The sequence below is a fragment of the Perca flavescens genome, chromosome 10, assembly GCF_004354835.1.
Source record: "Perca flavescens isolate YP-PL-M2 chromosome 10, PFLA_1.0, whole genome shotgun sequence".
Classification (NCBI taxonomy): Eukaryota; Metazoa; Chordata; class Actinopteri; order Perciformes; family Percidae; genus Perca; species Perca flavescens.
In genome coordinates, this window is record NC_041340.1 from 11,149,672 (window position 1) to 11,175,159 (window position 25,488).

Consider the following 25,488-nt stretch of genomic DNA (forward strand, 5'->3'; position numbering starts at 1 on the left):
ATATGGTCCAAATGTAAACTAAATCTCAAATCATCACCAAAATTGAAAACACGACTGGAAGCTGCTCCCCAAACTCACAGAGCTTTTAATAAACTGACTAAATTTAGACAGATTTGTTTGCATCAGAAATGTTTCGAAAGAAAGAAGTAAGCAGAATGTAATAACACACAGGTCCCACACACGTGGATTAACTGGGAGCAGCAAACGCGCCTTTAGTATCTGCTAACAGTATTATACTAAGGGCACTACACTACTATTCAACAGAATAATTTCTTCTTCTTTCTTCTTCCTTTCTGCCCCATTCAAAAATTCAAATTAGAAAGTTAGACTTATCAGTAACCTTGTGACAAATAGTATCAAGAATGGGGTTTGATTGGGATCTTATCTTTATTTTACTGTAAATTCAAATATATCTAACTATCTAGCTTGGGATTATAACATTATGGCATCATTGCTTAAAGGGATAGTTCCAAATTTTTTAAGTGGAGTTGTATGAGGTACTTATCCATACCTACAGTAAATGGCGACCGGCACGCCCCCAGTTTGGAGAAGCAGGCAGGAGTACAGACACGGAAGTTAAGCAATGTACTGCTGTAAATAGGAGCAGCTGCAAAACTTATTTTAGCCACCTAAAAAAAGGCCCACCCAATAAAAAACATTAGTTTAAGTGTACACTATATGTAGAATATTTTTCACCACTTTACCTTGCCGTCAAACAGCCCTGTTTAAGTTTACATGTGGGGAACTGAAGCCATTAATACACTGACTATGTATGGATAAGTATCTAATGCTACCCTACTTCAACAAATCCATACTATCCCTTTAGTTTGTGTGTGTGTCTTACTGTGTACATGATAGCTAACTGTCTCATGTTTAAATAATATACTGTATACATAGATATTTAGTAAATTCTATATTTATCTTTTTAAATTAAATGTGAATTGACCATGTATGTTTCAGAAATTGGTTACAGGTGTGCTAGTTAAGTCAGTTTTGTCCCTTGGTAACCAAATTACAACAACGTGATGATAGTGTATAATTTCCAAAAGGTCTCAGATGAACACACCCATTATACTGAACTTCAGACTCTTGTTGCTATCCTTAAGAGATTTATTCTATCCACACGCCATCGTTATTACCACTGAAATATATGGGGTGCTGACACTACTCCCAGTTTTCCACCACAATATGTACATCCTCAACTCCCACTGCAGTTTCAGCAGGCACGTGCCAGACTCGCCTCTTTGGCCCAAGGCTCTCGTGGTGCTTCTTGACTTATATTCTCTTAGACTCTCCTCTCCCCAAGTTATTACAGCTTCCTTTCAAACAACATAAGACACAAACACACCATCATCTTGTACCGATTCCATTTTGTTTTTAAATCAAGACCTTAGTCTTTAAGTGCTGAAAATATAAAGCAAAAATAGGCCATCCTTTACATATAAAAACAGAAGAGGCAATAATGCAATAACACAAGTTGAGACCATGGACAGTATATGTTTGTGAGAGTCACATCTGTCTCTGCATCAACAACAATTCCCAAAACACTAAAACTGTACTGTACAGTAAGTGTGACTTCAACATTCACTCACATTCAGGCAGCAAGATATCAAATAGTTTTATATTTTAGACGAAAGAAAGCCATAGAAAAGACACAAGATAAAATAAATATACACTTGCAATAAACGTACAGATGAAGTCTGTGTGATACGGCCGAAAGCTTGATCTGGCCATTAGCTGTTTTCAAGGTCAAGAATGAACTGTGAAGATCTTTTAAGCCAACATTTAAGCCAACATGGCAGAAAAGTCCTAAAAGTGCTCAGAATAATGGAGTTGATGAACAAGTTCAAACATTCATCACAACTGAGAAAACTTGTGTGAGTGTAACTGGACCTTGGAGCGTTTTGTCTACTGGCAGGTCTACCCATGTATACGTCATCAAGATACATACTACTACTAATACTACTACTACTCATGATAACTTGATGATGTTGATTCCTGTGGGGCAATTCAAGGGTTGGCAATGCGTGGTCTGTTGCAACAGAGCAACAGACCAGGACATGGTTGGGATTCAGGGGTTTGATCCAGGACACTGCAACAGTGTGGATATCTGCAGACACAGGAATATAAAGGATGGTTTTTCTAGTGAATATGGCACCCTGCTGCCTTCTGCAGTGATCATGCAACGTGCTAAGGCGTACACTATGTACATGATGTACGTACCTGTAAATCCACCTCATGAATTAAGCCAGCAGTAAAACACCCAATTCCGCAATATTGCTCATGCTGCTTCCTTCTTATGTTTTTTCTCTACTACCCTCGATGAAACTGAATACAGAACAGCACTGCTCACTGTGCAAGAGTTATGAAGGCGGTGATGAGTTAACCTTCCCCTTTTCAAATGCCAGTGACAAAAGCAGACTGGATTCTGAAGTATAAACAATAAATCCTGGAAATTGAGAGAGGTTGATTAAGGGCAACTGGTCTGTGTGTGTGTGTGTGTGTGGGGTGGGTGGGTGTAGGTGTGTTAGTTTGTGTGAGCATATGGAAATTATTAGATGTGGGCTGATTCAGCATGCTGGTACATATTTGTGTTTGCACGTGAGTGTGTGGAAAGCTGTCAGCCACCTCCAGTTTCAGTATGTCAAGCACCACACCCTCAACCTACACACACAAAATGCTTAAGTATCACAATTTAAAGTAAATTGAATACATCACTGATTTGGTCCTGTAAGAATCCAAGTTCATTAGTAATATACACACCTAAAATGACTTAAAAAACATTTTGAAGGTTTGAGATTTGTTAAACCCTGACCCTATGCCATCAAATACATTGTCTCTTTATATCTTAAAGCTTATTATTACTTTAATATTTTGTTAAATGATGCCTCAACTCGACTTTATGAGTCCCTGAAAAACACATCAAATGAGTTATGTAAATTGACTGTGACACAGGCAATATAACTTCCTACATGAGTTAAAAAGCAGTACTGGAATTGGATCTAGCAGCTCAGCTGCAATTCAAAAACCTGACCAAGAGATAGAAATACATTATTAGCCTCATAAGTCATATTTGTAAAAATAGAGGTCTACAGTATCACACTGTGAAATTACACTCTACCCACTAAGCTGCACAGGACCCCTGGCAGTGCATCTAGAACTGCTGAATACATTAGCCAGTTAATAGGCTAAACCTAAAGAGTAGGAGAGAGAGGAGGAGTGGAGGAGGGAGAGCCAAAGTCAAAGGGCATGAGGGAGACAGGAAGGTCACTGACAAGCAGTTCGAAAGTTTTGATAGAAAAGTGAAGAAAGTTGAAGAGTGGAGTGGAGCAAGAGGAGGAAGGAGGGGGAGGAAAAGGGAGAAAGGAGGGGACGAAAAGGGAGAAAGGAGGGAAAGAGGGAGAGGAGAGAGAGGGGTGAACCTCCTGGAAGACATAAATAGGCAAAGAAGACTTAGAGGTTCGCAGTCACTCTCCTCGACAGCCACATCCACCGCTCTCCTCTCCCCTTCTCCTCACCTCCAGCCATCCTCTCCACTCATCTGCTGCAACCCTCCATTCATCTGGAACTCTGAACAAAATCAGTGAGTAGTTTCTGCAACACATCTTCATCCTGTTGCCACATTACAGCACAGAGATCCTTACATTAATGGAAGTGTCAGCTGTTTTATAGAGGGCTACCAAGTATGCAGGTATAATTATTGGCAATTATTTCTGTAACAGGAATTGTATGCAATCATATTTAAGTGAAAACAAATTCAGATAGCGTGATCAAATATGTGACAAAGAAGTGTGGATGTAACAGATTTTATATGGATGCAGTGTGTTATATTTAGGAGAAAATAGGGAAATTAGGGTTGCCGTGAAATGCAAACATCTGCTGTTAAACATACCCTGCTCTACTTTTGTGACAATATGTAAATTGCAATAGCACCCACTTTCATTTAATCAAAAGTGTAAATGAGTAGATTAAGAGCAAATCTTTGCCTGCACATTTATTAACAGAATTTCATATATTAAGAAGTCTACTTGATTAAGCAAACTGCATATCACTCTATTTGCATGCTGTCCGTGTGTCCATATGTGCTGCTGTGATGTGCTTAATTAAAAATGAATGCCCCAATGGGAACCATTTAGCTCTTCATTAGTCAGGGACTGTCCACACGTATATATGAAAGACTTTTTAATCATATTGTTAAAAGAGAAGAACTTGAAAAAGAAGACCCAAACTAGTCAAAAGTCATTGAAAGAGTTCAGGGAGGTTGGCTATGGATGATATAATGAAGGATACAAAGTTAGGAAAGTCAGCTGACATAGCTTTATTCTATGAGGAAGGAGTTTAGAGCAAACCAGACTGTAACTACTACAACAACAAACACTACTAAATGAATGCAAGATCTCCTTTTGCCAATCATACACTGTTTAACTGAGTTTACAAGTCTTAACATTTAAATGCACAGGGACAGATGTGAAGAAATCCTCTTTGGCAGAATAAAAATAGTTGAATCCTTAGAATGAAGACATTTATGGTAACAATTAGTAAAAGTGCTCCAAATCAGACATCTTGGGGTGTAGCAGCAACAGCAGTAGCAGAAAGCATGAAAAAGTGTGTAGTAGATGGTGATCATTACACATGATACATCACTGAAACGTCACTAACTTTTCTCCTTTCTTATCTTCCCTTTCCTCCTTCAGGTCTTTCATCCTCCCCCAAAATCAACCCTCATTATCATGGACACCACAAGGAACATCCTCTCCATCTCTGAGGCACTCTACCACCTGACTGTCATGATGCTGACACTGGGCCAAGGCGTTCATTCACTGCCTGTTCCTACTGACGTCCCCATGTGCACGGCCTCAGAAACTGCCCAGTACAGGCTAACGTTTTCCGGCAAGTGGACCCAGGCAGCCTTCCCTAAACAGTATCCTTTCTACCGTCCCCCTGCACAGTGGTCAAACCTCATTGGTAAGTGCGCAGCAAACTGGTGTCAAATTGTATTTCATTGGTCCCAGTATTGGCAGAAGATGGGAAACAGTACTGATTGTATGAGTAACAGGTAGCTAATTTAGGAATAGTAAATACAAAGAAGCAAAATGTCCTAGTTGGCCTAGTATAATACAAAATATGAAGTTATGTAACTTGATTAATATCAACAAACAATAAATACAACCTTACTGGCTAATGCAGTTAATAAAGATATCTCTGATAACTGACTACTACCTGTTGCAACAACTGGCTTCCTTTTCCTCTCTCTCTCTGCTCTTAGGGGTGACCCACAGCTCTGACTACCACATGTGGCAGCGTAATGAGTTTGCCAGCAACGGAGTGAGGGAGTTTGCGGAGAAAGGCGAGGCCTGGACGCTTATGAAGGAAGTCGAGGCGGCCGGCGAACGCATCCAGAGTGTTTATGGGATCCTCTCCGCTCCCGCTGTTATGGGGGGCACAGGCCAGATGAACACTGAGTTTGAGGTTTTCGCCAGGCACTCCTATGTAAGTTTCTCAACGCCTGGTTTCCTTCATTCACAGTCAGGGCATTGAGTATATCAGAGGCCTTTTTCTGATGTTCAGAATGCTTTCCTTAGCCTAGGTCAGAGGCCTAAAGGATTTCTTAAAAATGTTGCCAATCATAGCTTTTATTGGACCACGGATATTTTTTTTCTTATATTCATGTGTAGTTTTAGCCATTATTCCTATTAAATATATTGATATTATCCTACTAATAGACACAGCCTAACAATCAAGTGCACCGATCATGCAAATTTCCAGTTTGACCATATTATAAACTGATTATTTAGAAGTGAAAATTGAAGTTTTTGTAATAAATATCAGAGGTCCTAACTGGTACAACTTTGACCCACCATACTTACTGTAGTTGAGCAGTGTATCATTATAATGGACATTTTAGGTGCATGCACTGTTGTTTAACTTCCAAGTGTTTTACATACCTGGGTTGAACTAGATCAGGGCTGTTGTTACCCCAGTTGAGGCTGTTGCATGTCACTGGACTACGATTATGAGAAACACAGCCAAAACTATAAAAAAGGAGGCCAGGGTTGTTAAAAAAACATTTGTTAATGCCCAAGTGTATTTTAAGCCAAGTAATAAGTTATCACACTACTGCTAATTGTTGATTATAAAAAAAACATTAGATTATAAGAAAGAGCCACATTGTGCCTTTTTAACTAGGCTGATGCAGCAAAACAGTTAATGATACTATAAAACCAGCTCCAGGCTGTTATTTTCCATATCCTACACCCCAAAGAGAGCTTCCCAAATGGAGCAAGCTTAAGTTATGCCTCTACAAAATTGTGTAAAACTCTGCAGGATTTGGCTGTTAAACTTTCTACTACAGAGTCTCAGGGTAGGTCATAAAGTTGGGGACAGGTTGGACCAAACACAATGTTAGGCTTGGACATGAAACGAGACAGAGTGAGGAGGAGGCGAAAGTGTGTCTTGGAGGTGAGAGAAATGGAAAAAAGCCAGTTGGAGACAGAAGATGCTCACCAACACAAAACAAACTATACTGATGCTGGTACTTCAATAACATACACATTTGACAATGGAAAGAATTTGGAGGTGTGGAGTTAGAAATAAGTGAACTTACAGACCTCTGTAGCCCACTCCTCATCTCTACTTGAGGACAGTGGCTTAAGGCTACAATACCCATTACTAGCATAACACATCTAAACCAAACTGTCCGTGGGTATATGTGGATATATATGTGGCACGTTTTAACAAGAAAGACAAATGCATGAAATAAAAAAGACAATATTTCTGGCTCTGCTGCATCAATTTAGATACTGATTCGAACAATGTTATGGGAAAGCAAAACTAAATTGGTGGAGTACTTTAATACTTTACAGGAAAGTTGTGACGAGGTTTTGTAGCCAAAATCAGGTTAATAAAGTCCAAATTTTACTGTAACTTCAAAAGGAATACATTTTTTTCTAGCAGTTCCTTAGCTGTTAAGTTAAATGAATGGATAGATCAAGTATATACATCAATGAATATGAATGTGCAATTAAATATTATGTGCATTATAGCTTTCATTTCCATTTGTAAGTTACTGAATATAAATTAAACAATGATTTCAACTCATTGTCCAAATGACACAAAGTTAAAAAGTTATCCACTGACAAACACTAAGACCAATTCATATATGGGGACATATAATAACCCTTTTCTTCCTACCCATGTCTTTCTCCTTATACCTCTCTTTATCTCCATCTCTAACTCCGACCCACCTCCTCATTTCCCCCTGTCTCTTTTTTTCCTCTCTCTCTATGTTCCATCTTCTCCCCATGGTCTACTTCCTCCTCTTTATCTGCAGCTGTCGTTTATGGTGCATCTTGTTCCAAGCCCGGACTGGTTTGTGGGTGTGGAGAACTTTGACCTGTGTGATGGCGACCACTGGAAAGAGAATGTGTCGCTGGAGCTTTTCCCATTCGATGCAGGAACTGACAGCGGGTTCACCTTCTCTTCTCCCAACTTCGAGACCATCCCACAGGACAAAATCACACAGGTGGGTTAGCCTGAGCCAAGGGCAACATCCTTCAATCTAAAGCCAAAAATCACTAATCGTGTAACCAGGGACATGAGCTAAACATTGTTGATAAAAGCAGTGTTGGCAAGGAGGTCCACATTGTTTTATACCACTTGTGTGTAAAGACGAAGCTAAATCAAATCAATTTGACAACAGAAGATAAAACAAATGCCTTGAAGGCTTTGTTCATCCTAGATATGAAACGTTCAGGACACTGTGTATATAGTGGAAAGTACAAACTATTATCATCATTATCACCATTTGAAATTACTCAAGACACAAAGATCTTATTTGCCAAAAATGTATCTCTTTAACATAACTAAAGGATGTCACATGTACTGTATAACAGTTGATGCCTACTTTTACAAGGTCATTCCTTGTCCATATCCCCTCCATAGATCACTTCTTCCTTCCCTAGCCACCCTGCTAACTCCTTTTACTACCCCCGCCTGAAACACCTACCGCCCATCGCCAAGGTAATGCTGACCAAGATAAAGAAGACCAATCAGATCATCAGCCTGCCTGTGGAGCCCACCCAGTCCAACCAACTGCCAACAGGAAATGAGATTGAGGACAAGCTCATAAGTAAGTAAATACTCTGAATTTTGCACTGGGTAAACTGTGGAATGTTGATGACAATAAGGCACTTGCATAATAACAGTCATAAATGAAAAAAAGAAAAAAAAAACTGAATGGTGCTCTAATTATGATGACTATACTTACATAGAGGACAGATGTGGTAATTAAGTCAGCCCTGTGTTAAAACAGTACAAGGGGTTGTGTTGGTGGGGGTAACAATTGATGACAAAACACTGTACAACAGTTTATAAAGCTAACATAAGAGATTTTTTACAGGAACTCTGGAAAGTTATCAGGATGGCAACAATTTTATCTTTCATCATGATAATCTTTGACCACTATTAGTGTTACGAAGCAGTGTTATGTTATCCACTGCTATAAAAGTTCCTGCCACCAGTTTCCCACTATTTCGCCAATCAACTTTGGGTGACAAAATTGTTCAGAGACTAACCCTGTTCGTTTACTGGAAAACTCAACAAGTTACTCTTTTACCAGGCCAACATGACCAACTAGTAAAACTCAAATATGAATATTTTGCAGGTATAAGATAAACATTTTTAAATACAAATACAAGCACTTACATATAGCCAGCACAGTATGCTGAAATATGGATTAGTAAGATCAAGATGTAAACAACATTTGCATCCACCCTTCCTACCCTAAGCTGCCTCTCTCCACTCACCTTGCAGCAGTCAAATAATTGACACATTTAAAAGAAAATAAATGCTCAAAGTCGCGCAAAAGAACAGATGTAGGATTTCACACAATGCTAGGAGCTGGGGTCTTAGTCTTTTCCTGACTTAAATGAAAGCATTTGGGAACCATTACAGGCCACACACAAACTCAATTACTTCCAACCAGAAACCAGAGAAGCCAAGTGAAGGTAGGGCATCAGAAAATGCCAGGGGCACATCTGGCATCCAGTGGAAAACTCTAAAGACGAGAGACTGAGAAAGTGAGAGAGCATTTTAAGAAAACTAGGTAATAATTCTGTACAGCAACATTTGAGTCGTGACCCAAAATAGGATACAGACACGTATGTTTTAACAAGATCTGGATCCATAAGGTGAAGCTGGGTTTTGTTGGTGTTGGTTCCCAGACAGTTAAAATTTAAGACTCTCTGTTGTACAGATTAGTGGTAACAGTAAAAAAGACCAACTGCAAGTAAGAATAGAAAGAGGGCTTGGAAAAATTAAGACAATCAGTGTGTTGAACTAGAAGTAAAGCCAACAATGCAGTATTCAAAAAACCTGACTCAGACTGTGTGACTTATGTTCTCCAAGGAGGGGAAAAATAACCTTTTATAAATAAATACATCACCACAGAAAGCCAAAACAGATGACTTGACCAGGAAAGGGTTTTTTTGGGACAGGAAAAATGAAATAGATAGCGTGTCAACCTGGCAGTAGAGCTAACAGCACAGTAATCAGATTTAATGTTCAGGTAGACTGTAAAGGTTTGACGAAGCATCACAGACTACGAGTCCGTTCCCCTGACTACCCCACAACAAACAACAGAGAGGGGCCAGGAATCTGTTGGGGTTTCCTGCCTTGATTCCAATGCTCCACCCTACCCCTCCGTCTGTTTTCATCCTTCCGTCTCTTTTAGCCTTGTCCCCAGGGCTTGAGCAACAGTTTTCATTATAGATTAGAAAACACGTTCGGTTTAATCTGTGAAATACAAAAACATAAATCACCTTTGCTTCATCTTACAGCATTGTATCACCTTATCCTTCCCTCTGTCCTTAATAGAAGGGAGACTTGACTTGCTTGGTCCATCCCTCCAGCCGGCAGTCTATCCATGTAGCTTCCGTATCGCCTCCCATCCTTCTGCTTTTCTACTCTTTAACCGACAACTAAGTCTGTGATACAGATCAGCTCTATGGAAGCTCACAACAAGGTTGGCTGAAGTAGCCTAGCAAGTTCACCAAAGGGAGAATCAGAGCAAAACAAGAAAGACATGATGTAACATTGCACTTCAATGATGAGCCTCCTTTCACTGTATTACAGCTGAGGTGCCTTTTAGCAAGGCTCCAAATCCCTATCTGCTGAAGTTGGCTTATTAAGTGATAGCACTATTTACTGTGAGGCAGGGCTGCACTGACAAAGAGCTAACACAGTCAGCAAACTTACTCATAACATGAAGGTTAAAACAAATTCAGAGTCACACTTACATGTAAATCCAGCAGCACAACCACTACCAAGAATCAATCAAACAAGAAGCTATGTGTTCATGCATACATTTTCCCTCTCATGACTACCCCCCCCTTTTCCATTCAAACCTATTAAAAGAAACTCTAACAATATACTATTTAATACTCACAAATATCAAAAATGTACCACTTACAAACAATAAATACAGTAGATTGCTAAAGGAAAGACACAAGCTAACTCTGCAATATTACGAACCAGCCTAAATGTTAATGTGTTATAATTCCCTCCTCTTAATGCAGATACCCCTCTGGACTGCGAGGTGTCAGTGTGGTCTCCTTGGGGCTTGTGCAAAAGCAAGTGTGGAGACTCAGGTGTGCAGCACCGCACACGCTACATCATTATGCACCCAGCCAACAATGGATTAGCCTGCCCCCTGCTGGAGGAAGAGAGGAAGTGCTTCCCGGACAACTGTTTATGACTAGGCCAGGAGAGGAGGAAGAAGAAAGAGAGGAAGGAGAGGAGAGAGAAGAAAGAGAGGAAAGCCAGGAAAGGGAGGAAAGGACGAAGACGGAGAAACAACAGTAAAAGGTCTGCGGCTTATTCACATGAGGCATAAATATGATGAAGCGGACACCCTTATTTCCTCCCTGGCTATACCCTACGTCTGTGGAAATGACTAATGTACTGATTGTCTGTTATATTGCAAAATGTCTTATCCTCAAGACACATCGATAGATCTGACAGCACTAGAGAGGTGTAGTTTGGCGAAATAGCTATTAGATACCACTTCAGTTTTGACAGATTATCTAAATTGTCTGGGGACAGAACAACACTTTTTAAACATTTTAAACATAGACATCAACTAAAAACACATTTACACATTGTAATTGGGTTTTAATTGGACATTTCTGAAGATCACACACACTTGTTTGCCCACAGTGGATTATAACTCCCAGCAGCTTCCATCAAGCAGATTTGGAAATAAATTAATATACAGTAAATGATACTTAAGATCTAAAATCCCTATATCCAAGAAATACTTAGCAGAAAATCATAATAATAGCAGCTCTGGCACAGGGGAAAACATGATGCCTCAATAGTTCCATTAGCAGAAGTATAGTAGTACAAGCAGATAAGTGAGTCAGACATAGTAATGTACGGTCCTCCCCGCATTCAAAACATAATATTCACAGAGACATTGATCGTTTTCTGAAAACAAAGAATATATTTATTAACAGGATTTTTGCCTGTGGTGTACAGTATATTAGATCTGAAAGTAATAAGTTGTATGCCTTTATGTTATTGAAATATTAGTTCAAACGTTTTTTGTAAAAAAAAAAAAAAGAAAAGAAAATGCTAAAAATGTACAAAAAAATCTATGTTTCCTGTATGGCCAATAAAGGTATTGTGACCTCAGTGATAACAGTTTCTTTTAGCAAGAGATTGCATTTACATTATGTATATTTGGAGTCTCATTGCCAAACTTCACATAATCAGAATAACAACTGAGTTTTCCATTTTATAGATTAAAATGCTTTTTTAGTGCCTGACCTTATTGCCTGATCTTTAAATTGGAACCCCAGATTCGGGCTGACTTACATATGTGTTTCGAAAGAAATGACTAACACTGGGGCTGCAGGATTCAATTGAGTGAAGATAGAAAAGCTTTTAACTGGATGACCTGGGTTCAAGCCCCGGTGTTGGCTAAGATTCGCCCTGATGAAGTGTTGGTCATAAAATTGATGAATGTACTGACCAACTATTTAAAATAATTCACCAAATGTTGATTTACATCACGAGGACTGAAATCTCACAGAGCACACTTCATGCTGTGATGTCCAGTGCAGCATGTCCCACCCCAACCTACCCACTTTCTCACCACGCAACACAGAAATCTTACTGCCGCTGACAGATTGAACAGCAATAAGAACTAAACATCTGGTGCGAGAGGGAGATCTCCTTCCGTTTTGAATGATGAAGGAGAGGAAAATTACTGAGACAGAGAATCAGGAGAAACAGGAGCAGATTCATTTTCTGGCTTTCCCTAACAGTAGTTCCATCAGCTGTCTGAGAGAAGTAAGTGTAAAGTATACAAGTACACAGTACTATATGATGAGAATATGTTGCAGCGTGTATACAATACAAGGTATTTTATTGCCATAACCAATCAGGTTTCCAGGATTCTTTTGGTATGCTCAGGAAGCAGGAAAAAAGTGGAAATATATGTCCCCCTGCATAATGTTTATAATATACAACAAACAACAAGATCACATTTTTTTAATTTGTTTCAAAATGAAGGAATTGCTGTAAGAACAAACTAAAGTCGCACTATGTGGTTCACAGTAAATTGCAGATATTAATGATAGTATTCATTACAAGATCGGTTTTGGAATACATTGCAGCGAGACATGCTATAAATCCACTTGCTGAATCTGAATCTATTATTTCAATGGCAGGTATATTAAACGTATTGATTTAGTATTCACACTCTGTAAAACCACTGAAGTGTGGGAGGAGAAGGAAAAACGGATTCTTTGCTTACTTTGAGGAATAAGAACTTTTGCAGATGCTAAATATGAGAAGGACTTATTCTGTGTGTGTGGGGTGTGGGTGTTTACTTTAAAAGTGACCTCATCTAGGGTTAGCATATGGCAACTGTTGTATGTAATGGTTTGGATTACAATTTCCACTAAATTTCTGAAGACATTTGAATCTTCTTTCATACTGTGGTAAAAGACAGACTAGTAATCCTTACTGCGTTACTAGGTTAAAAGGTGAACACCATATTTTACTAATAAAAATTAAGTCAGTAGGTCAGATGAGAAGTGCATGTCTAATTTGTCAAGATAAACTAATAATCACTATACCACAGCAGTCTGCTCATACATATTCTCAACCTAGAGGGACAACCAAATAGATAAACACCTTCGTGGATATGTTACTTCCTGCATCTTGTTGATAGCTAGTGATATATCCCTCAAGGCACAGTTCAACATCTATCACTTTGGATTTAGTGTAGTTAATGCAGAGCAGGCACTTGGCCCTGCGATGGAAATAAGTGTACTGCAATAAATATTTTCTGTTTAATAGCAAGGAAATATATAAATGTTGCATGTGCCAGAGTGCTACTCCTACTTCCATGTTGGTGTATTATGAGCACACTGTTCGATTATCTGTATCTGCAGCAAGTAGTCAGTCCCAGTCAATCACTATTCTTAACAGCTTTGCTATTGGCTCCCAGTTTAACCAGTCACAAAACGACCAGAATGTCTCGTCACACAAAGCAGCACCTGTGAGTTTCTCACACTCAAACTGTCTCCCTTATAGCCTTCCACTTTAAATACACGCTATAGGACATGAGTGTTTGGCTAGTCGATGAAAAATACCTCAATCCTGAGCTAGAGTTCGCAGATCTACAAAAAAACGTCAACCTGGAACTACAGGCCAACATTTGGACGTCACATGTATTGTAATTTAATAGCTCATTGTTAACTGAAAATGGGTTTGCGAGGCATTGGCTTTCTTCTGCAGTGTTACCTGATGTTGGCAGCAGCCATGTATTTTGATCTCGGAGAGCAGGAGGAAAAATGCATCATCGAGGAGATTCCTGAAGACATGCTGGTCACTGGTGAGTCCTGGAGAAGGGAATATTCCTGTTGTTTACAATCTGTAGAATTAGATTTGGAAAACTGCACTGTAAATTGCCACGTGATGGTTAAATCACACAGTGATGTTATAGGCAAATTCATGATAGTGTGTCTCTTAATACAGCGAGTGCAAAGGCCATTTATGACTTCCAAACTGCCGAATAAGTACAGTCTTTGTGAAAACTGATTTTATCCTTGCTTTAACAACATATAGCCATGCAAATATATGTATATATCTGTAGAGCATTTGTTTTAACAGTAACTTGTCAATGAATGTATATATTACATACTATATTTTGTATACCTTAAATATAATTAATTTTAATGTAAATCCCAATTTAAAATGCATAATTTCTATTCCCTCTTTATGCTCAATCTAATCCTTATTTCAAATGTTACAAGCTGTATAATGCCTTGACTACTACTGTGTGGGATTGATATACAAACTGTATCTTACCTTCAGGTTATTTCTTGTTGGAGCCTTGGGATTTGAAGGCGTATTCCCACTACCCTCAACTCGGCGTCACTGTGACAGTCAGAGACCCAAACCATGAGGTACTGCACTCACAGGAGAAGTTTATCACCAAGCCAGCATAATACAAACATGTGTGTGTGATGGTACACTAAAACATGTGCTGGCTGGTTTACCCATTCAAACCAAACCCAAACAAGGATGACATTTAACACAGTATTACTAAAAGGTACCCTGCCACACAAAACTGTTTTTGCAGGCTTTCTATACCACGCAAGAATTGCTTGAAACAAGGTAACCAAGGCATTTTTTCCACAAAAAAATACGTGTGGCAGGGTACCTTTAAGATTAGCACTGCAGCATAAGCTTTTATCTCTGTTATTGTACAATAACATTAGTCTCACACCTCCAGTTCGCCAGTGCTGGAAGAAGTTTTTTAATCATTTACTTAACGGGGCTGTACTCAACATTCAGAACATTAATATAGCAGCAAATAAATACGTGCTGTGTAAAGATATAGTGACTAATGGCATCCTGAGCAGAGAATGAAGTCACACTCTCTCTAAGTGTGTTGTAATCTGAGTTTCTGTGTTTTGACAACTGGTCTAGCTGCACGTGCATGTTAGTGCATGTGGCCCTAAAAAACAGTATGTATTGGGGAATGGTCTGTGGGGAAGCACAGTGGGTCTTGTGGAGGCAATCCCACGCACGCTGTTTTTTTTTCAGTATTTCGAGTACAGCCCCTTTAAGTAAAAGTAGTGTTATTACACTGTAGAAACACTCGATTACAAGTAAAACTGCATGCTTTGCACTGTATTCAAAATGTTGGTAAAAATTTAAAATAAAAATAAAGTACAAAAGTCAGTGTTATCTTATTTTATTACACGGCTTGTTTAAATCCGACGGCATTCTGTGGTCTCCTAATTATAAATTTAACTTTAATTTATAACAGACCGTTGCCATGCATAGGAGAGCATTGCCCTGGAACTACAGCTTGCGCGTCTCCCCCGCTTTGGTCCCCCTACAGGATGTCTCATTGGAACTACAGCCGCGCGAGCTGTAGTTCTAATGCGCGGGAAAAGTTACATAGTATGCCTTTAATAGCCCGCTAGCTCACTTAATAATACCTTAGGTTGTGTCAACCCGCAGTGATTGAAACAGCACCTGGTTGAAGGAATTTGTCTGCCTAGCTAGAGATAGCTGGGCAGCACCCCATAGATGAGGAAATGTTGGCCTAACAGTGTCTTTCCTGCTCTCTAGGTTCTGATTTCCAAACGCTACGGTAAATTTAGTAAATTCACCTTCACAGCTCACGCCTCTGGTCAGCACTACCTTTGCTTCCAAACCAACTCCACAAGGTTTTCTGTCTTTGCTGGAGAGAAGCTGGTGAGACCTATGGAAACAAACAGAAAATGTATTTTAAAAAGGAGGGGGAAAAGCAGCAACACATACAGTATTACAATATTATATTGAACACTCTGTCACGTCTGTGAATTGTGTGCAGACTTATCACATATTTGTAAAATGAAAAAAAAAAAAAAAAAAAAACTATATTTCCTAATTTGTGCTGCACAGAAGCTACATTTGGACGTTCAGGTGGGAGAGCACTCGATTAACCCCAAAACCGACAAGACCAAAGACAACATGGAGACTCTGGAGAACAGCCTCAGCCACCTCATTGATCAGATGATGTACATCATCAGGCAGCAGGAGTACCAGAGGGTAAATAAGTATTTTACTGTCCTGTCGTCAGTGGAAAGAGTAGAAGCAGTGTGGAATTTGAAAAGTCAACGGTATGAGGTATGAGGATTATCATTCAGCGTGAACTTAAATAAATACTGCATACTCTACTAATGTTACAAAATGTAAGTTATTTTTCTATTTTCTCCATGTTTCACATTCCCTCCTTTCATTCAGGAGAAAGAGGAGGTGTTTCGTCAGATCGGGGAGGACACCAACAGTAAAGTGCTATGGTGGGCTGTGGTGCAGACCTTCATTCTGCTGTCAGTTGGTTTCTGGCAGATGAAACGACTCAAAGACTTCTTCATCGCCAAGAAGCTGGTCTGATGATGAACTCTGACCTGTCAGCAGATGACCGCATGTCCTGCCCATACCTGTCCAAATATATACTTTGTTGCCCTTAAAACAGAAGGCTATTGCATAAGGCTGGACTGTAATCTTGAATTGGGCTCATATTCCCACACCTGTTTATGCTTCTGTTAAAATAAATTGATATCGTATAACTGTTTGGCCCCCATTATAAGCAAATGTACACAATGTTTATCAGGACTGAACACACAACAACACAGGACACTAAAGCAAAGTAATAATATAAAAGGAGCATTGTTTAGTCAATATTTCCCTGACATGACATGACTTACCTCATGTTTAAATATTTTACTTTACTTACTGAAAAAGTTGTATTATAGTTATATTTTATTGTTTTAATGCATCATCTAGCTAACGATAGTCTTGTATCTTATGGATACATGTAATTAACTAGCTAGCTAAGTTAGTTCATAGGTAAAGTTAACATTAGCGATAACAGAGTAAAACACTGACGTCGTTAGGTGCTAGTAACGTCAAATATAAGGGGGAAATGTATTATGACGTTAGCTAGGCTGGCAGTTATTTCTGATATTTTTTTCAACAGACAATGCCTGTAGTTTGGTAACGTTACAGTAAGTAGTTTTAAATTATATAAATAAATATAAATATATTATACAATAAATTGAGAGAGCAGCTGTACCATATTTTTGCGCTGCGCTTGCCGCTGGGTTCAGCGCCCTAAATTCAATCAGACCTAGCGATAGTTAGGTTAGGCTCCAACACATCCGTTTAAGCTAGTTATCGCTACCTATACGTTAGCATTTAGCTTCACTTGCCTCGGGATATCCTAGGTAACGCAAAACATCTACATATAACATTAACGTTAACTAACTGTAAGAAGGGGTTAGCGGTGTTATACATGTAAACATAAATGGGTCTAAAGCACTCAATGAAAGTGTAGCTAATACCAAAACCAAATTCGTTAACGATTAACAGTTAGCTAGCTACCTAGTTAGTCAACAAACTAGCTAGCTAACCCCTAGCAACAACGAGTTAGCAAAGTCAGTTAACCTAAACCCAACCTTATCTTCTTGCAGGTCTTCAAATGGCTTACTGGATCTGTTGCAACTCCTGCTTCCTCTCCCTCAGTGCTGAAAGAAAACTAGCTGTCACAACCTGTGGCCATATCATCTGTAGTATCTGTTATCAGAAAGGTAGACAGGTTTATGATACTAATCACTGTTGTGTAACGCTATGTTTGGATAGCTAGCTAGTGTTTAACAGTTCAGCGCCATATCTTTACTTCAGTTGTACCAGACAGGTGAAAGTGATTAAACAGGGACATCTGTTGGACTTCAAGGGGTATTGCAGCGCTGATGACTCAGTTTTACATCAGGGTTTACCATACTGTCTATGGGGTTTACTCAAGCCATGAGCTTAAAACTAAACCTTTCCACGCCTAAGACACAAACGAGTCTCCCAGTAAACAAACTTTCCCTTAAGAAGACAATTTTGACAGTATTTATTCATCACACTTTGATGTTGTTATTGTCCAGTTTTATGTAACAGCAGAGGGAGTGGAATCTCTCATCAAGTCATGCTCTGTTAGTGTCTGCTTCTCCTCATATACTCCAGAGTAAAATTACACCATTCAGCATTGGATATGGGATACATACAGGAGAGTACTCTCCTGGAAGTCCCTTGGTCCCACTTTGGGAGCCTCTAATCATATTCACAAGGTCTAATCTCAGTCCGACTCTCAAGAGTTTGATTTTAATTTGCTCTGGCTTTTGGGGGTTACACTTACTGTAATTAATTTTGTATCTCAGGCGCCAGCAATTTGAAACCCTAATTTTGTTCAGTTCTTGTATTGGATTTAGAGTCTACACGTCCTCTTATTCAGTATGAGCCTTGAACGATTATGCATTTTCTTCCATATATAATTGAAACTTTTCTTTTAGGCAAACCAGGTCAGTGTTTAATATGCAACACCAAATGCCAAATATCACCTCTCACTGACAAAGTAAGCATCATTCTTCTCATTTAATGGCATCCTTGGGTGGCTGTGGGGCTGTCTGCATGGGATAACATCACAACAGACTGATATCATTTCACAGTCCTACTGTCATTACAGACATGTGAAATATCTTTGTTTCAGAGCAGCTCAGAGGTGAAGGCCCTGTTCTCCGACATCAATGTTGTGGCAACCAAGCACTTCACGGAAATCAGCAAAGTTTGGTCATTTTCTATTCCACAAAATATTAAAAACAGTCTTGTTAACTGTTCATATCAGTTCAGGAATAGGGTCTGTCTCAGACAGTTCATGGTGGTTTGAGTTATATATACAATACATGTTTTATATAGACTTTACATTAGACTTATACTTTCTTTCTTTTCTTTCTACTCTATACTTTTGTCAGGTTCTAATGTTCCAGGCAAGACATCAAAAGAGACTGTTGACCTACTACCAGCAAAGGGTGTGAGAGTTTGTGTGTGTGTGTGTGTGTGTGTGTGTGTGTGTGTGTGTGTGTGTGTGTGTGTGTGTGTGTGTGTGTGTGTGTGTGTGTGTGTGATGAACATTTTTTGAACCCCCCAACCATGTTGAAAGTACAATTTAATTAGTTTCCTGTTCTATTTGCCTTCTAAAATAGAGATTAACACTACTACTGTACCAGTTCATTACCAACCATTTGATCAATTACAGAATGAGAAACTAGAAGATGTGTTAGTCAAGATGAAGCAAGAAATGCAGCAGATGGCAAAGTAAGTTAAACCATAAGTTTATAATAAGTTCATGCATTTTCATAGATATTTTTTAAACTGCAGTTAATGAAAAGTTTGGTGCCTTTCTTTATATTTTAATGTTTTCCTTTTAAAGGAAGCTGAATGAACAGAGTGCCTACATCACTAAGCTGGAAAACTCTTTTCAGCATCAGAGGTACAGCACAGAGTAGATACTTATTATATATATATATATATATATATATATATATATATATATATATATATATATATATATATATATATACTTTTTAAGAATAATCATATTAGATACATGCTGAAGTTCTAATAATGGGATATTAAAAGATGAGTAACCCATCCCAAAAAAAAACATCTGTAGTATCGCTCATGTGTTACAATTTTATCATTCTCCTTGATTTCATACCTTTTTAAGAAATGTTTCAAAATGTTTCTTGGGAAATCACTTTGTAACTTTGATTTGTAGCTGACAAGTTTTCCTTCTTTAACAGCCACAATGCTGTGTCTTTAACTGTTCCACAAACTGGTCTATTCAAAAAAAAAAATCTTTCATTTTCCAAAGCATTTGGCTGATGTTTAATTTTAATTTCCCATTCTGTAGACTATCTTTTCAGCATCCTTCATTTGCACAGGATTATCAAATGTCATACTGCATGCATCAGTGATCATAATGCTCATGAAATAAAAGACTAAAATTAGACTAAATCTAAAGTAAAACTTGCAATGATTTGGAATGAAATGGCCTCTTTGAGTTTGGCAGCATCTTAGCATATAAAGTTATTTACCACCAGCTGGCTGTTATTCCTCACCTCTCACTAGGTGTCACTCCTGCCACATCTACTCCTGGAAAGTTACAACCACGATCAACACTGAATTAGTTTAAAGGGACAGGTTTATTTTTCTTTTATAGACATACAGAAGAGATCTGTTTTTATGGTACTTAAGTGCAAGTTCTGGATCAAACATTAATATGTATCTGTAATATTACAGCCTACAGTGTTGGATAATATTTAGATTATCCACATAGAGCTCTACATCATTCACTTATCATTCATGAGTACTGCAAGTCCTTTTTAAATGTTCTGTAATAAACAAACTAAAGGTACAAATACTGTAAGAAAAAACTCTGACCTAACTTCTTATTAAAGATTGTTTGTCTGGCTTAATGGGGAGAAGAGTTGTCACCCATTCTCTTATTCTAGGACTCAAAACGACAATTGATTGATTTGTTAACGTTGTTTATTACTGTTCTCACTCAGTGCCAAAGTTTCATCAGGGCCTCAGATGAGCCACAGTTCCCATACTCCACATGGACATAAATCAGGTAAACAACAACATCATCATAATTTTAGGTCATCATGTGCTCTACTCAAATCAGGGCTGTAGGCAAGACCACTTAAGTCTGAGACCAAGACAAGTGAAGTCCAAGACAAGTCCAAGTCGACAAGTCCCAAGTCTGACCAGATCCAATGGGCTTGAGTTGGAGTCAGGACCATGTTCTGAATAGCAGTTCCCATTAAGTAGTCTTCATTGTTGTTTCACTGTTGTTCATTGTAAGAGTCAAATGTGATATAACTTCAATCACTTTATACATTCTTTTTGGTTGTGAATTTGCCCAAATTTGCATTGTTTACTAAAATTGGGATTATGATTTCAACCAAAGAGGAAAAAAAACACTGGGGGACTAGAAACAGACACCTTTGAGATAATAGTTAAAAAACATTTTGAGACCAGACTCACAAACAAATACTAGTAATAAAAAATAAATACAAAGATTACATCCCCAAAATTGTATAAATCAGGATTCAACATTATTATTGTTTTTAAGGCGGACCAATCAAGACTATTACTTCTTGCATTACGCCTGATTTACAAAGCTCTATACTACATGTAGTAAGAAGATGCACAGCCAAGCAGGATTGGCTAGTGGCTGAAAATCAAAACAAATTAGACCACTGACTGACCATAAAACTGGTTCATGTCCCGTCTTGGTGGTCATATCACTAAACCAGGTTTTTTCCTAAATTCCCTCAATGACCGCTAATGTCTCATTATCATTAATAGAGTATGGTGGCTGTTAATGTTGTGTTTCTTGGTGTCAGTCCTACAGATCCAGTATACCTCCCCCATGTCCCTCTCAAGACACTCTTCAGGGACTAATATGTGAGTTTTGTCCTTTCTTCCCTAACTGTTCACTGTATTTCTGAACATCTCAGTCTGTGTTTCTTTTTACTCTGCCCTTAATAACCTCTCACTATAAGAGCGAAAGAGAGAGAATGTAGGAGGTATTTCACAGTACAAACAAGCTATATCCTGAGTTCAGCCCCAAGTTCTTATGTTAGCTTTAGCTGCTGTATAGCTTTGCCCTGCCCTGTGGTTATCTACACAGACACACACACACCTGAATAAGCTACAGTAAGCTTTGCTTGGGTTTAGTCAAGATTCCCTATTGGGTTTCCCAGACACCATTGACACAGGATTGATTGTCTGCTTGAGTTTAATAGTACTCATGTTGTTTCATCCACTGAGACTTTAGATTCTTCTACTGAGCAAATAGATGACTGACAGCGGATATTAACCCCATTTGCAGTACTACCGCCACGCCTGCAGGGTCAATTCAGTTTTGACTTTGAAAGGAGTTGTTATAGAAATAAAATGCTATATAATAAAATGATTTTCAAAATATTTAGATTTAAGTCACTAAATAAAATAAAAAATCGGACCCACAAAATCAAAGAGTTTCATTAGGAGCCTTGATATTTTGCAGTTGTTCTCAAGTTTTGGAGAAATGCATGACGATTTCAGTAAATAAGCAAACAAATATGATATGGTTGAATAAACATGATATGGTTGAATAAACAACCAGTAAAAATAAAAAACCAATGAATGCATAAAATTATTAAAAAGAAATCTGTTTAAAAAATCAAATACTTAAAATGATGTGTTTTTTTATGAATTTGCAAGGTAAAAATCAGTCATGTAAAAGCATGAAATTATCTCACTCTAGTGTAATAATAAATAAAATGATCAACTTGCATTCTATTTTACATCACAATAATGTACTGCAATGTCTGTAAAACTATGAATGTTGCTGTTACATATACATTTGGCTTGTTATTAAAAAGAAAGTTCAGGCACCACTGCAGTGCTCAGCCAACTGAACCCAACAGGACTTAATGAAGCATGCTCTCATGTCTTGCAGCACTGAAAACATGGAGCTGGATGAAAGAAGTCTGTTCAGGAAAGTAAGTGTCATTATTTTCCATTTTCTGCTGTACAGTTTGTGTAATGTAACGTATCAAGATTATACAGCATCTTGACTTTTAGTACATAAATAAAAGTGTTTAAAAACGAGCAAATTAAATATAATGATTTGTTTCTGTCTTTCAGCCTAACACTGTCCCCAGACTGTCATTGATCAGTCCTCCACAAGATGGACGGATGGGTATGTGCTTTGCTGTGCCTATCATAAAATGTAGCTTTTGGTACTCACTATAGGAAGAGCTGTTGTCCATGTCACATTTAGCTCATAACCTTGGATCTACTTTGGTGGCTGCTCTGTTAGGACATTATACCAGTAAAATCACGTTCAGTGGGTTGACGCCTAATATCTATACAAGCAAGGCACTAAAGGCACTTTAAGAAATGACACGTTACCTAGCATGTCACACAATAAAGTCTCTCGGCCAAAGGTATGCATCTAAAGTTGCATATTTATAAACAAGATGTCACACTGACACAGACATAATTGCACTATAATCATCTGTCAAAACCATCTTGCAAACTTGTTTGGTGGTTATGGACGGTTGACCACCCACAGTGATTAAACTGATACAGATGTTGGCTGTTGTTATGTTTAGGATTACGTCTATTGAGCTCCTTCTCTTTGATTATGTACTTTAATCCCTTAAAGGATTTGACCTCCATTGTGGAAGATAAAATAGGTGACAGCCTTCAAATGTTATTAGGATTGTGTAGATCCTTACTAAATCTGTGTGAGCGTTTGGTTTAGTAAATATTGCATTGAAGGAAAACATAATATTTAAAGAGCAACAGATACGTTGGGCACAGACAATGAAATGTGTTGTTATTACTACAAATGGCATGTGCCATTTATTGTAAAGCTTTCTGGAGCAGAAGGTTGTGTACATGCTGTTGATGTTTTGCCTTGTTGGGTAGCAACATCTACATTTGTGCGTGACAATTGGAAGATGATTTCCCCCATTTACCTTTGTCTTCCTGGAGGATTTTCCAAACTAAACTTGCAGCATGTTATGGAAGAAGAGACACATAAGCCTATAATAACCCAGAAATATCTCAGGCATTTTAAAAATCTTTATGAGCCAAAATGATCCAAATTAACGTTGGCTCTCTCTGGTGTTATGTTTAGGCACCATCCCTCACAGGTCGTCCAATCACAACACGTTGGCGAACCATTCTGCATGCTCTGCCACAGTCAGGTGACTCATTTCATTCATTAAAGGCATGATAAAATCCAAATAATGCAGATTACTATTTTACATATCATAACTTATACAAGCTAAGCTATTTCAACTTCACGTTGACACTATGAGCAACTTGTCTGACTGACTGTGAGTCTAACAAGATGCTGCAAATCACACAGCCCTAATCGCACATACCTACATCACGCTACTCACGAGCACACCAAATCTTCGGCTGAGAATTGTCCCCAACAGATACACTATTTACTCCTATTTGAGTGACATTTGCTAGTTTTAGGAAATGACTTAACCTTTTTAAGAAACGATCATTTTAAAGATAAGAAAAGCTGGGAACATTGTAAAGTATTTAGAGACAGACTAACTCAGTGTTGCTTTTGGTAATTTAATGGTATTTCATGACAAAGTCTAAATGAACTCTCCTCTCCTCTCCCAGTCGTTTTCAAGGATCTCCAGTGACCCCAGATATTTCATACGACCAGAGTTCTGGATGGAAGTCTCCCATCTTCAAACCTCTCTCCTCCTTCAGACACTCCATGTCCTCCCTGGTTTGCCCTCCTCCTTAAAAAACACACACATAAACTGACATGAAGCCTTTTAGAGGAAATACACCTGGCCACTGACGTGTATATAGAGGTATTTACGTCTTTCACAACCTAAAATGAGTCACCAAAGAGTTTGTGTAATGTGTTTTAACGACCCTGGAATCACAGATGAAATTTATTCGGCTTGTATTGTACTGTACATTGATGACTAAACTCTTTCTGTGTTGTTGAATTGGCTCACAATGAATTAAAGGGATGAAATGATGACACAAGTCTGGTTGCTTTTAAATGAAATATAGTGCACAGTATAGTTGGTCGCATGTGAGGTTATCTACTAGAGTTAGAGTTGTTTAGCCGTGTTGTTTTGAAAGTGAACTACTTACACTAATCCAGCAGAGAGACCTACAGGCCTCAACGTACAGAGCTGACAAGCCTCTCGCCGAAGGCACAATCTGACGTCATGCTCACTCTGCTGCACCAGCACCTGTTCAATTTACAAAGATAAACTGGGATTATGTTCACGAAGAAATACGTGCATTTACTGGATTCTACAAGACAAGACTTCAAGGTTGACAGACAAATGCTGCACTGGCATCAAGAAAGCCCTTTAGGCAGCGATGTAGTTAACTACCCTCAACAATAGTCTCCGCGCTCCTGGCCTGCTGCTTGTGACTTCAGTAACATGACTCGTGATTTTACCCTCAAATCTTGTTACAAAACAGCTGCAAGTAAAGGCAAACCAAAGTGTAGCCAAATAGAAACGTGATATCAGCTAAAGTCATTGCAAGGAAAAGCTGATGCGGTGAGGCGGGTGGCGAGGATGGCCAGATGTGTTCAGACAGGTCCATTCTCTCTTTGTTGACCCGCGCTTTTGCCTCTATTGTTCCGGGTTGTCAGGGTGTTGAATGGTGTCTATTGAAGAGGGCTCAGGTGTGAGACTGTGTGTGTGTGTGTGTGTGTGTGTGTGTGTGTGTGTGTGTGTGTGTGTGTGTGTGTGTGTGTGTGTGCGTGCATGCGTGCGTGTGTAAAGTTAAAGTGTATTGTACAGAGTCAGTAGGCCTGATCCTCCTCCGCGCTCTAGTGGGATTTGAAGTCGTTTCCTGTTTTTTAAGGTCCACTTAGAGAGAAATTGCTCTCCAGGGCAGACTAAGCTGTCATGGTGTCACACTCTGACAGGGAGAAGACTAAATCAGAATAATCTCTCCCTTATGCCCACACACACTGGGTCATCTCTTGTTCTGTACCTTTCAAAATCTCCTTCTCCCTCTTTATCTGCCTTC

At 38.7% G+C, this 25,488-nt stretch overlaps 3 protein-coding genes across 5 annotated transcripts; all 3 read left to right on the forward strand.

The window, feature by feature from the left end:
* Positions 1–3,476: 3,476 nt before the first annotated feature.
* On the forward strand, positions 3,477–10,882 carry spon2b (spondin 2b, extracellular matrix protein). Its single transcript, XM_028588980.1, has 6 exons — positions 3,477–3,583; positions 4,695–4,965; positions 5,267–5,490; positions 7,331–7,522; positions 7,942–8,128; positions 10,575–10,882. Exons 2-6 carry the CDS (start codon positions 4,731–4,733, stop codon positions 10,751–10,753), a joined length of 1,017 nt encoding a protein of 338 aa, XP_028444781.1. The 5' UTR covers positions 3,477–3,583; positions 4,695–4,730; the 3' UTR covers positions 10,754–10,882.
* Positions 10,883–13,773: 2,891 nt separating this feature from the next.
* On the forward strand, positions 13,774–16,461 carry si:ch211-255i20.3 (transmembrane emp24 domain-containing protein 11). The gene is made up of 5 exons (XM_028590202.1): positions 13,774–13,903; positions 14,386–14,477; positions 15,655–15,780; positions 15,970–16,116; positions 16,312–16,461. Exons 1-5 carry the CDS (start codon positions 13,774–13,776, stop codon positions 16,459–16,461), a joined length of 645 nt encoding a protein of 214 aa, XP_028446003.1.
* A 500-nt stretch (positions 16,462–16,961) lies between these two features.
* Positions 16,962–24,478, forward strand: rnf212 (ring finger protein 212). Of its 3 annotated transcripts, none has more exons than XM_028588981.1 (13): positions 16,962–17,075; positions 17,541–17,657; positions 18,405–18,466; positions 18,602–18,676; positions 18,864–18,920; positions 19,148–19,206; positions 19,322–19,381; positions 20,463–20,527; positions 21,306–21,366; positions 22,406–22,448; positions 22,594–22,648; positions 23,594–23,663; positions 24,100–24,478. In XM_028588981.1, the coding sequence occupies exons 2-13, from the start codon at positions 17,549–17,551 to the stop codon at positions 24,227–24,229; spliced, it is 846 nt and encodes a 281-aa protein (XP_028444782.1). In that variant the 5' UTR covers positions 16,962–17,075; positions 17,541–17,548; the 3' UTR covers positions 24,230–24,478. The 3 variants fall into 3 exon arrangements, with proteins under 3 accessions (XP_028444782.1, XP_028444784.1, XP_028444783.1); XM_028588983.1 differs by having other exon boundaries at positions 18,607–18,676; positions 18,864–18,922; XM_028588982.1 differs by lacking the exon at positions 16,962–17,075 and adding an exon at positions 17,166–17,294.
* The last annotated feature ends 1,010 nt before the right edge of the window (positions 24,479–25,488 follow it).